Genomic DNA, 13,039 nt, shown 5'->3' on the forward strand with positions numbered 1-13,039 from the left:
TAAGGCGTGAGCGAGACAAAGATAACAATTGTCCGTTACTTTGATTGTGTGAGCTCATGTCTCAGTCGCCGTTTGAACACGCTATTACTGTCACGTTTGGATCGAGCCCTGTGTTTCATTTTGCTGACCTGCTCTTCGACGTCAATCAACCCCGCGTCCTGTCTTCTACAACCTAGTGGCCTGCCCACGCCACGTCTTCCGGTTCGTGGTCGCCACTTTGTGGTGGAACTTTCCTGCCTCAGCGGCCATAAATTGCTAAAAATGTTTTATAGACATGAAAGAAAAGTGATTTGTGTTGTGACAAACTAAATTTCATGCGGGTGAAGCCGTGGGCAGAAGCTAGTATTAATATAATACACATATTTCACGTCAAGACTTAATTGTAAACTATAATATAGGCGCACTTACACATTACTCATGCCAGAGATAAGAAAAAAAAGTTTGTCATTAAAATGTATTTTTTACTTGTTATTTTGTACTTCAGTGTACTTCGGTACAACAAATTTCTACCGGTTAGTGAGTATAGTTAAGAAGGTCATCGATATGTATGAATGCAATATCTCGAAAACCTGAAGGCGCACAAATCACATTTTCAGCTCACATAATAGAACAAATATAAGCTATCTGCTCGTACACAGTTTTTCTCTTTCCGATCATTCGTTTAGAATTTTCCTGCTAGAACAACGTTACTCCAGCAGGAATCGTTTTTTTCGTTTTGTACCAAAACGACAGCACGCACTAATCTCTAATTCAGCGCACATTTACACCATGTTGGGAACTAATTATACGTTCTACTCATATCACTCTAGGAGCTACTTTCCAGCTGGAGTAACGTACACGTCATTCAGCACCAAAGGGGACTGACGCAGAATGTGCACTTCGCAAAATGAGCATATCGCGAAATGCGCACTTTTCCATACTAATATTATACAAACAAACTCTTCAGCCTTTACATTTTTGTGTAGAAAAGTGTGCACATTCTGCGTGTACGTTACTCCAGCTGGAAAGTAGCTCCTAGAGTGATATGAGTAGAACGTATAATTAGTTCCCAACATGGTGTAAATGTGCGCTGAATTAGAGATTATGTGCGTGCTGTCGTTTTGGTACAAAACGAAAAAAACGATTCCTGCTGGAGTAACGTTGTTCTAGCAGGAAAATTCTAAACGAATGATCGGAAAGAGAAAAACTGTGTACGAGCAGATAGCTTATATTTGTTCTATTATGTGAGCTGAAAATGTGATTTGTGCGCCTTCAGGTTTTCGAGATATTGCATTTCCTGCCAGGGTAACGTTTTGCAGAATGCTCTATCTCAATAACCGTTATATGTGCGCCTATAGAATAAACACACACGAGTAGCTCTTGATTTGTGCGTATATGTGAAAGAAAAATGTTCATGAAAATATTTATAAATATCAAGTAATCGAGCTTTCTTCAAAATCCGAAAAAATCGTGTAGCGCCTGAATAACAAAACATACAAGCTCACTGAAAACTGTATTCGATCCTTCTTAACCCTTAATTAGGCGCATGGGGTCAAGGCGACTCCAAATTTAAAAAAAAATGTTTTACAGTGATTAGAGCGCGCTCGCGCTCTTTCTAGCTTCCTCACTCCCCACGGGGTACGCAAATTAGTCGCGTCCAAAATATCAACGCGCGCGCACGTATTGCTGCTGTCTAGAGATCTGACCCCATGCGACCAGTTACGTTACATTTTTTGGAGGAGGTAAGTTTTAACTATTATGTTTTCTTTTAGTTTATATGAGTATATTGTTAATTATTTTTGTGTGTATGTATGTGTTTATATACTACGTAATTGTTTTATGTGATTTTGAGTTTATTTTGAGTCTTTTTCCTTTTTTTTTCAGTTTTTTACCGATTTGAAATGTCTAACGAAAGACAAATTTGCAATGGCTGGAAGAAGTGTCCGATGAAGAGCAAGATGTAGCTGGTTCGGATTCGGAAGACGAACCGGTACATGATGCTGCTATTGATAGTGCTCATGATTCAGAAAGCGAAATTGAAGAGTCCGAAGATATTCAAGACAGCCCTGAACCATCGGAAGGTAACTTTTTTTTATCTCGACATACTCACAGAAATGGCCCGAAAGTGAAATGGTCTAAAGTACCACCATCTAACGCAGTAAGGACCCGAGCACAAAATATTATTCTTCACTTACCAGAAGTCAAAGAGTATGCAAAGAACGCCAAATCTCCCCTTGAATGCTTTCAATTGTTCTTTGACAGTGTGGTTATTGAACTTTTGGTCACAAATACCAATTTGTATATAGATAAAATAAAGGAAAAGTTCGGAAGAGATCGTGATGCACTTCCATCAGAGGTCATGATGTGGACGAGACGGTCCAAAAATCGACAGCTAAGCGCGGGCGCTGTTCATCATGTCCTAGAAAGAACGACAAAAAACTGCCAACAAAATGCTTTAAATGTCATAAATTTATTTGTCAGCAGCACTCGAGAGTTTACTGTGTCGGATGCAGAACAGAAGACTCCGCTGATGAGACTGATTAGTTATTATTTTTTAAGTTGATCTCGGCCATGCCAAAAAAATAGTTTTGAGAGAAGGGTTATATTTTTTTATTTTTTTTTATAGATATAATGTTCCAGTAATGTTTTTGTTCCTTAAAGTTAATTATATTAAAGAACTTTATTAATTACCATAAAATACGTTTCATTTTATTTCTTTTTGACACTCCTTTCCCAATATTTGTTTGGGGTCACTCAAGACCCCATGCGCCTAATTGTGTGATTTTTTTAATGCGCCTAGGTAAGGGTTAATACGGTATATAACCATAAAAAGTTTCAAAAACGCACATTCATGGGTCATTGAATAATATCACTAAAAGTAAATACGACGGTGCTATAATTTTGACGTCAAATTACAAGGAATCAGCTACACCAAGATGAGCGGATGTCAACCTTATAATTAGAGCGTTTATTAAACAAATATAAAATATAATATTCAGCTTTAAATGTATCGCTTAAAAAAAGATATGCACAAAAATATCAAATTGTAAATAACGGCTGGTTACCCGACCAAATTCGAATGCATACAAAAAAGCGACGGATTCATACATATCGATGACCTTCTTAACTATACTCACTAACCGGTAGAAATTTGTTGTACCGAAGTACACTGAAGTACAAAATAACAAGTAAAAAATACATTTTAATGACAAACTTTTTTTTCTTATCTCTGGCATGAGTAATGTGTAAGTGCGCCTATATTATAGTTTACAATTAAGTCTTGACGTGAAATATGTGTATTATATTAATACTAGCTTCTGCCCACGGCTTCACCCGCATGAAATTTAGTTTGTCACAACACAAATCACTTTTCTTTCATGTCTATAAAACATTTTTAGCAATTTATGGCCGCTGAGGCAGGAAAGTTCCACCACAAAGTGGCGACCACGAACCGGAAGACGTGGCGTGGGCAGGCCACTAGGTTGTAGAAGACAGGACGCGGGGTTGATTGACGTCGAAGAGCAGGTCAGCAAAATGAAACACAGGGCTCGATCCAAACGTGACAGTAATAGCGTGTTCAAACGGCGACTGAGACATGAGCTCACACAATCAAAGTAACGGACAATTGTTATCTTTGTCTCGCTCACGCCTTAGTCTATCTTACTCTAATAACAATACTTATCTATCTTACTCTAGCAAGTATTAGCAACTATATCTACCTTACTCTAACACATTAGACAATAGTTACATTTTATTACTACGAGTATTTACAGTTTCTATACAAAGGTTCTACTACAAAGGTTCTACCGTTAACATTGTGGACCGACGATCTGGTGAAGGTCGCGGAAGGTAGCTGGATGCGAGTGGCGCAGGACTGGTGTTTGTGGAAATCCTTGAGGGAGGCCTTTGTCCAGTAGTGTCTTGTCTTTCGAACGATATTGATCTGTGATTTTACGTCATGATTAAATATTTTTTAAGATAAATTGATAAGAGTTTCTTAAGAAGAGAAATAATAAGGGTTTTTCATTTGATGTGGTTACAAATTGTATTTATTTTTCATTAACAATCTAAAATACGACTATTTAAAATAATTGCCAAAATATTTAAACACGACTGTACTAACAACAGCTTAAGTTTAATACACTCAATGTGAAAGGTCATCGATGTGTATGAATCCGTCGCTTTTTTGTATGCATTCGAATTTGGTCGGGTAACCAGCCGTTATTTACAAATTGATGTTTTTGTGTATATCTTTTTTTAAGCGATACATTTCAAGCTGAATATTATATTTTATATTTGTTTAATAAACGCTCTAATTATAAGGTTGACATCCGCTCATCTTGGTGTAGCTGATTCCTTGTAATTTGACGTCAAAATTATAGCACCGTCGTATTTACTTTTAGTGATATTATTCAATGACCCATGAATGTGCGTTTTTGAAACTTTTTATGGTTATAATACGTATTAAGAAGGATCGAATACAGTTTTCAGTGAGCTTGTATGTTTTGTTATTCAGGCGCTACACGATTTTTTCGGATTTTGAAGAAAGCTCGATTACTTGATATTTATAAATATTTTCATAAACATGTTTCTTTCACATATACGCACAAATCAAGAGCTACTCGTGTGTGTTTATTCTATAGGCGCACATATAACGGTTATTGAGATAGAGCATTCTGCAAAACGTTACCCTGGCAGGAAATGCAATATCTCGAAAACCTGAAGGCGCACAAATCACATTTTCAGCTCACATAATAGAACAAATATAAGCTATCTGCTCGTACACAGTTTTTCTCTTTCCGATCATTCGTTTAGAATTTTCCTGCTAGAACAACGTTACTCCAGCAGGAATCGTTTTTTTCGTTTTGTACCAAAACGACAGCACGCACTAATCTCTAATTCAGCGCACATTTACACCATGTTGGGAACTAATTATACGTTCTACTCATATCACTCTAGGAGCTACTTTCCAGCTGGAGTAACGTACACGAACAGAAGTACATCGAAGTATGGGCGATCCACGGCGAAACTAACTGAAGTGGGCGTTTACATTATGTCTCGATCATTTTCCCGAATAGTGTAACTGCGCCATAAAAGTTGTTATTCGTACTTTAATGTTCGTAGCATAAACACGATTTTGTATCGTTATCGATTTTAATTTGTCAATAACTTTGGTTGTTGATCCAAAATGTTCTCGTACAAGAAAACAATATAAACAAGTTCACGTGCAACGAATATTGTTAATTAATGTTATAATTATAAATAAGAATCATATTTCCAGTTTGGATTTAAGAGCGTGAACGAACATACCTACTTCATCTCGGAAAGTTATCCGTATTATGTACTTTTATGGAATTTACCGAATGATTTGAGGTAAAATTATTAAAATAACATTACATTAGCATTTTTATCACTTGCATCGAATGTCGTGTTTGTAATTATGCGCGGTCTTTTAAATGTATTAATCTGAAGTAAATAAAAACAAGGAGTTTTGTCTTTATTTCAGTTTGTGCTACAACGCATGTCTTATTATACTACTCATATAAAGCTCTAAAATAAAACTAATGGATATTTATTAACTTTAATATAAAAGTACTACTTAATATGTTTATCTAATGAGGCCTTCCATTATTATTTAGTTTTTTTTCCTTTTAACTTTTTTTATTAAGTGTTCCATAAAACGGCTGTAACGTTATTACATGAGTATCAGAATGTAGTTTAATAATAACTTAAAAACAAGCTGACAGTTAGAGTATAGTTAGGTTTGGTTGATAGGTAATCCGGCTGCATTTTTAATAAAAGTGAGGTCATTTCAATTTGCAAATTCGACGAGCCGGTCATAAATGAACATCGATGACGTCATAAATCAAATAAGTCTTGTAGATCGTAGGTAATCCACATTTTGTTTTTAAGATATTTCAAGTTCGTTTGAGCTTCAATACAATTTATAAATAAAAAATAAACTGAAAGAGGTTACTGGCCCATTTATTGTCCTGAGGTGGAATTGTGTAAAGCAATCGTAATCATTTGACAGTTCATAACGTACGATTATTCTGTCAAACGCTTTGTTTAACTAACTTTATCGTACGTTATGAACTGTCAAATGATTACGATTGCTTTATACAATTCCACCTCTGAAGCAGTGGTAGGGTTAATACTGGGGCGTGTAAAAGTGCTTTTTAAAAGCCTACTTGCATAAATAAATGAGTTTTATGACTTTTTTTTTACTGTCTGTTTCTAGTGTCAACCAGATTAATTTCACACTATTTTTTACTGAAAAATGCATGAACAATGAACATACCACACCAGTCACCCCTGACCCGGTCAATGATTTTAAACTGTAATTACCAGTGTTAAGGCTCCAAATACGATTTTAGGCTGACACAATAACCTGCCGATTGCGTAAATTCACGCGTAAAGCCTCAATCAACGCCACGTGCTGCTGCGTCAAGCAAAAAGTTGGCGCGAAATCGTACAACAAAACCAGAGATCATCGTCCTACGTTTAAAATTAAACTTTACTCCGTTGACTTTAGGTCAGTGTTAAAGTTAATGGAGTACGCTAAGCGTTAATGCGATCTTGAAACACGTTTCCGTATTCGTTATTAATGAATCAGTTTATGCAAAATATGACAATTTATTTTAAATATTGCGGATTCGAATTCTCCAAAATATACTGCGGAGCAAATATTTGCATGCCAATGTAATGTCATTTCTTTAGATAATTTTAAGCCTTTAACAGGCAGAACAAGTCCAAATTTTTCATTGTTTTTGGATGTTAAGACAAAGGAATAAAGTTTAATTTGGTGATATATTCCCACTGCCGTTTAAAGGGTTAAGAATGTTAAGATAACATTTGTATCAGCATTATGTAGTTTATTATTTGTTGTTAAAATCACACTTATTGCAAGTTGAAAATGAATGATTATCATCATCATCATCATTTCAGCCATAGTATGTCCACTGCTGAACATAGGCCTCTCCCAATGATTTCCGCAATAGCCGGCCTGAATCCAACGCCTTCCTGCTACCTTTATGAGGTCATCGGTTCACCTTGTGGATTAGGCGATTAGGTAAATCGCTCGACTACCTTTTTTAATAAGAGCCTAATGATGGTCCCTGACAAAAAAGTAGTTCATAGTATGTAATTTATAGCCCACGTGAAACATATCCCGACTATAACATTGACGCCAAACTGTCTATGGTCCATTTTACAGTACGAAGCTCAAACTCGATTTCATTACAAGCGAATTGAGACTTTAAATCGAATTTCAATACTTAAACCAATCATTGTATAATGACAGAATCTATGACTGATACGAATTCTGTGCATTGTTTTTTGTAAAGGCTTTCTAAGTGTAAAGGACTCTATACACCGAGCCCGTTGAAAGCTTTTTTGTGTGTCTATTTGACAACAAAATGTATAATTTTGGTATGATGAGACAATAAATATCTGTTTTATTAAATTTTTTTTAACAAAAATATTGGTTTATTGTAATGTAGACTTTCCATCAAATATTATAAAATTGATATGCTTGTGAAGTTGTGATTATAAATGAGTAAGTGTGTGAAAAATATGTTAGAAAAAAATTACAAACATGATGAATGTTGGAAACAAACCTTAATAGAATAAATAATAAAACATTTAAAAATCCTTACCTTTTAGACACCACATAAGCAAAGAATTGATGATAAATGGACAATGATACTATGCCATTATTACTATTTACTTTTATGATCTACTATACAAATTGGTGTTTTTGTAGATCACAAAGTTATATTAGTCCAGGTACCTAAGGAATATTTCTATGAGGAATAATAATTTTAAAAACTATACAATACAGGTACTATGCTAGGTAAATAATTGTGTATGATTACCCTATGACTGACTGTACTTTTAGTTGTAAGTAAATAAAAATTCAAAGTTGACCTTTCCAATGTTAATCATAATACAAACAAATTGGAAATCAAGAAAAACATTAACTCAATAATACAAAAAAATATAACCACAGCAGCTTTTGTGGTTAAATTAATGTTTTAGAAAATTATGTAAAGTACAATGGCATAGCATGTTAATGATTATAACAATTTGGAAGCCCCGTAGTTAGTAAATGCGATGTAGATGAACACAGATTGTGAGTAACACGTTGCAATTTTGATCCACAGCGATTCTGACCTTCTAAATTGGGTGGTTCGACGTTACTCGGTTGATCTACATCGGTGTTACCTTGGGCCGGTGCCTCTGGAGGCACAGACTCACCCTTCGAGTCCTGTGATGACTCGTCTTCTGTTGTCTGCCCGTCACCAGCGCCAGACTTCTTATCCTCATCCTGCGTGATATTAATCAGTTTAACATTTTTTTTCTTGGCAATATTACAAATGCATGTAACAGTTTAAGGTAAGGAATCACTATGGACTCAGTCAAGCAGCAATTAAGTAAACAAGTCTAATGTATTAATTTAATTCGTACTTTATTATGTGAACCAATTGGGACATTATTTAGCTACTTCTTACAATATGCTTAGCTAGCAAGTGCTGGTAATACAAAGTGCTTAGACTTAGATCAAAAATATGTGACAAGTACTAAAAAAATTCAGATAAATATATGCAACCCTAAGTCAAATACCTACATAATTGAAAACAATGCTTTGCCATTATGTAGGCAGAGCTTTACATATAAGAACTCATCACAATCATCTTTCCATAACTCAACCTTAAAGAGAAAAGAAAGTGTTCTTGTCTCCCTCACACATTTGGAATTTCCAATGTGCAAGACAGTGATGTAGAACTTACTTTGAGACCATTTCAATGATCTTGTTGGTAGGAACAAATTTGGAGGGAAAAATATACTAAGTCAATTTTAAAGTAAATTTTCATCAAATTGAAATAAAAATATGTTACACTATTCACAATTCAGTTGGTATTGGCGATTTTGCATCTTGCTGTAAGCGTCAGTAGGCGATCTATCGCACGCCATTATCAACCTTATGCGTATCAGATAGAGCACATATTTCAATACGCATTGACAAATCTACAGTGAAATATACAGCTGTGTACATAGCAACTAGGCACCTACCTATACGAACATTATCGGCAAATTGTCTATGTACAACTACAGACAGACAAATCAATTTATGAACATCCATCTTCGAATGCATTACAAATCTTACATTGTATCTTTAGTTTAGGCGAATGACGTCGCTTGCAAATCAAAAAACATTATGCAAAAAATAAGGTCAGCATTAGGCCCCAATAGGATTCCGCGTTTTATTTACATCGCCCGCTGTGTTCCGAGCGGAGGCAATGAGATGCGGAGCCGCGGCAATGGGTCGACAAATCGTATCACGCTGCTTTAAAAATTGAATAATCGCAAGAAACCAAATATCAAGGTCATGCGGATTTCCTATCAATGTCATAGCATATCGTGCACATTTAACAAAGGCCCTGCAGCCGAATGCAAAGGGGCGGGGGTGCAAAAATATGCGATTTTCCGAAATATATCCCATTAGAATCAGTTTCGATAACTGATCAGACTGGCATTCACCGTTTTTAATGCGAAATATTGACTAATATCACAACCCTCCGTGGCGTAGTTCCCGCGTTTAGCGGGAAGCAAACGTTCTGTCAGCCATGTTGAGACGCAGGCAAACATTAGTGATATAACACGGAAATAACACCACTTCACTGCTCAAAATGTTCTTATTACACGCGCACAATCATGAAGAAAATTTATACAAATACATATTTCACAACTATACCTGATTGTCACTGATTTTCGCTTTATCGGTATCACCCGACATTTTTCCTACGAAGAAATTGAAAGCGAATTCCAAAGCGTCTTCAAACACCGGACAACACAAATGCACGCACACATAACATTGAAAAAAAAAAGTATGCGTTTCGTTTCTTTGCGGATCTCGAGAAAATTAAGAATGTGCGCAGTCCATAAATTCATTCAATATCTTTTTCGTCTGTTTAGACTAGATTTATCTTTATTTCCAGGTTATTTTAATAAGAATAAATTACTAGATGAATAAAGCCACTTGCGCGAAGCCATTTAGCGGACACTTGCGTGAACGGAGAACGATGGACACTTGCGCGAAAAGTAACGCGAAAGAACGTTCGCGCGAAAAACAGGTGCCCGAAATAAAAAAAAAATATTTTTCGCGCATACACAAACTTAGTGGTCCCATATTACATGGCTGATGAGCCGCAAACTAATAAGAATAATTTAAACCGAAAACGTTTCGGGTTCGCTTAAAATTACAAGTCGTTCCCAATGTTCCCATCACGCATGTGAAATCACGCAAGTGTCTTTCACGCAAATATCTTTCGCGCAAGTGTTTTTGGCACAAGTGAGTGTCCTATGGGCCCCTGTGGGTCTAGCTAGCTAGACAATTAGCACTTTTGATCGGATCGAAAATCGAATACGTTGAAACTCCTTACAAAAAAAGGCTTTTCTACCATTTTTTCTACCATCTTTCTACTTAAAAACTGACACAATTTGCATTTTGTCTAGGGGGCTGATACTATAATCCACACTGCAAAACTGCAATACAATTTAATAATAATAGGTAATTATTATTAGTGAAGTCGTTGTCATTGGTTGGTGATAAATGTATAAAAATAATGAGAAAGCAACACTGTGTGTGTGTCTGTCTATAGCACAGTTATCAGCATTGTTGTGTTCCAAAAGCAAGATCCTCTGTGGTTGAGTTGAGCATAAATCTCGTGAAACTCGCCTTCACTTTCTATCATCAGCAAGCAAAACATTGAACCAATTATGATGAAATCTTTAATTAAGTAATATAAAAAATATTATGAAGAGATAAAGTTTGTAAGGTTGTAGAAGGTAATCGCTGGATCTAACATCTAGTGAACCGATTGTGAAAATTTTACTATTGTAAAGCCACATTAAGTATTTGTGGGTATTTCGCCAAAAATGGTCAATTTTGCCTAATTTCCTTGGTACGAAATATATTGTTGTTTTTAACTATTTTTAGTTTCCCATTGTATTAAGTAACAAAAACTAAGCTAATATATCTAAAAGGGGTGTCATAATTCGTTTTAGAAACAAAGTTATAAGATCATGAATTTTTGGTTGCCAAGGAAATTATTATAAATATTTTTTTCTCTAAGTTTTCTTCTGTGGTTTGCTTTTTTTTTGTTCGACCCATTTTTGTGTACCTTCGCAAGCAAACATACCAATGAATATTGTATCATTACGACCTTTTTACACAATAAGGAAGATAAATTCAGTAGATTGAGTTAAGAGTTAAAAACAAGTTTTTCTATATCTATTCTGATACCCATTTCTTAAAATGTAAATTTTTAACTTATTCCAATAAAGAAATACTCAAAATTTGACTTTATGCCGAATTAAAAATGGTCTTTTATAATTTCCTACGCCTTTTTATGCCACGGAAAACAAGGAAATTAGGGCCAAAGAAATTAGATTTATGCCTAAAAGACACCACAGACAAAAACCTATTTACCTTATGCATTTACTATTTAAATCATGGGTTTACCCCTACAGACACTACATCTGTGTAAATAAACAATAAAATTAATCCATTGTTTAGCTGCAAAAAACCGTCCAAAGAAATTGATTTTTTAGTAAACAAAAACCCAAGGAGGGACCTACTTATGCGATTTGTCGCGAAACTGTTCAACGAAGTACTGTCCTGCCTCGATGGCCTCTTGGGACGAAATGGCCGAGTGTAACGGTGCAGTGCATTACATTCTAAGTTCTTTCGTTTCGTTACTACAATGGTCGAAAAGAAGACCCAGGGAAATTATACTTTTGACTCGGACAAGAACTTAACTTCACTTTATTTCCTTCCTTTAAGTATTTGACATTTAAAGTTTTTATTTTCCGATAGCCAAACGTTTCTCAAATATAAAGAGAGCAGTGGTGCCAGATTAGGCGAATTATCGCCATTTAGGCTACCTCTGGGGGTCAAATGGCGACCAAAAAATGCAAACGGCTACCGGTAGCCATTTAGGCTACCTAGAAAATAAGATCGGGCTATTTAGGCTACTTCAGGATTACCTTGGAAAAATAAACCCTTACCTAGTATTCTGTAATTCAGTTAGATTTTTACAATGACCCCTACCCCCTTTACTACTCTAAAAAGTCCAAACTCCTTACTAAATCTGTCAATTTTTTTCGAAGTATCAGCTCCATACAAATTACGTTTGAAAATTCGGTTATTCGGCTAAGTCCTGCACCCCCTTTGCTACACCCTAACCGTATTTATGTACATAAATAATAATGATCAAAATCTGTTTACTTTACACATTACCGGTGGGCCAGCTGGTATTCTATACAATGGTAAAATATTAATTGAACAATAATATTTTATACATTGATTACGCGCCCCAGGCATTGATTTTACACATTGACTAGGGATTGTATAGAATTCCTAAATTATACAAATTGCCGCTAACACATACATTACGCACACACACGCAATACAAATACACGATTTAAGAAAACAACATGGCCGCAATATAGGAAATGACAGGTTTTGTGTGTGTGTGTGTGTGTGTGTGTGTGTGTGTGTGTGTGTGTGTGTGTGTGCGTGCGTGCGTGTGTGTGTGTGTGCGTGTGTGTGTGTGTGTGTATATGTGTAGTTGTCAGCTGATTGCCTATATTGCAGCCATGTTGATTTCTTAAATCTTGTATGTACTCGGCACGAGTCAGGTAGTTAGTGACGTCACATAAAAATGTTGCCAGAATGAGTAGGCTGACCAAACATTATCTACTTATCTCTTTTTTCATACGTCACCATGGGTAAGTTAGAAAGAGATAAACAGCTGTTTGTCATTAATGTGTCGATTTGACATGTATTTTTGTATACTTACCTCAAAATGTTAGGCGAATTAGGCTACTTCAGGAAAAAAAATATATTAGGCGATTTAGGCTACTCGGTAGGAAAAATTAGGCGATTTGAGTTAGCTGATATCTGGCAACCCTGAAAGAGAGTGCTATTAGAATGAAATTACGCTTCGATTTGTTATAATGTGCCTTCATTTTGGCAAACAACAGTAATGGACAT

General features: G+C 35.6%; 1 protein-coding gene across 1 annotated transcript in view; it reads right to left on the reverse strand.

Annotated features, from left to right (window-relative positions):
• The window catches only part of LOC135083053 (protein DEK), a 29,366-nt gene extending 19,504 nt beyond the window's left edge, over positions 1-9,862 (reverse strand). The window contains exons 1-2 of the mRNA XM_063977817.1: positions 9,737-9,862; positions 8,155-8,308 (exon numbers count right to left, since the gene is read on the reverse strand). Coding sequence (XP_063833887.1) covers positions 8,155-8,308; positions 9,737-9,778 — 196 coding nt within the window. The 5' untranslated portion in view covers positions 9,779-9,862. The remainder of the gene's footprint in view (positions 1-8,154; positions 8,309-9,736) is intronic.
• Between the last annotated feature and the right edge of the window lie 3,177 nt (positions 9,863-13,039).

The sequence above is a fragment of the Ostrinia nubilalis genome, chromosome 22, assembly GCF_963855985.1.
Source record: "Ostrinia nubilalis chromosome 22, ilOstNubi1.1, whole genome shotgun sequence".
In the NCBI taxonomy this organism is placed as follows: domain Eukaryota; kingdom Metazoa; phylum Arthropoda; class Insecta; order Lepidoptera; family Crambidae; genus Ostrinia; species Ostrinia nubilalis.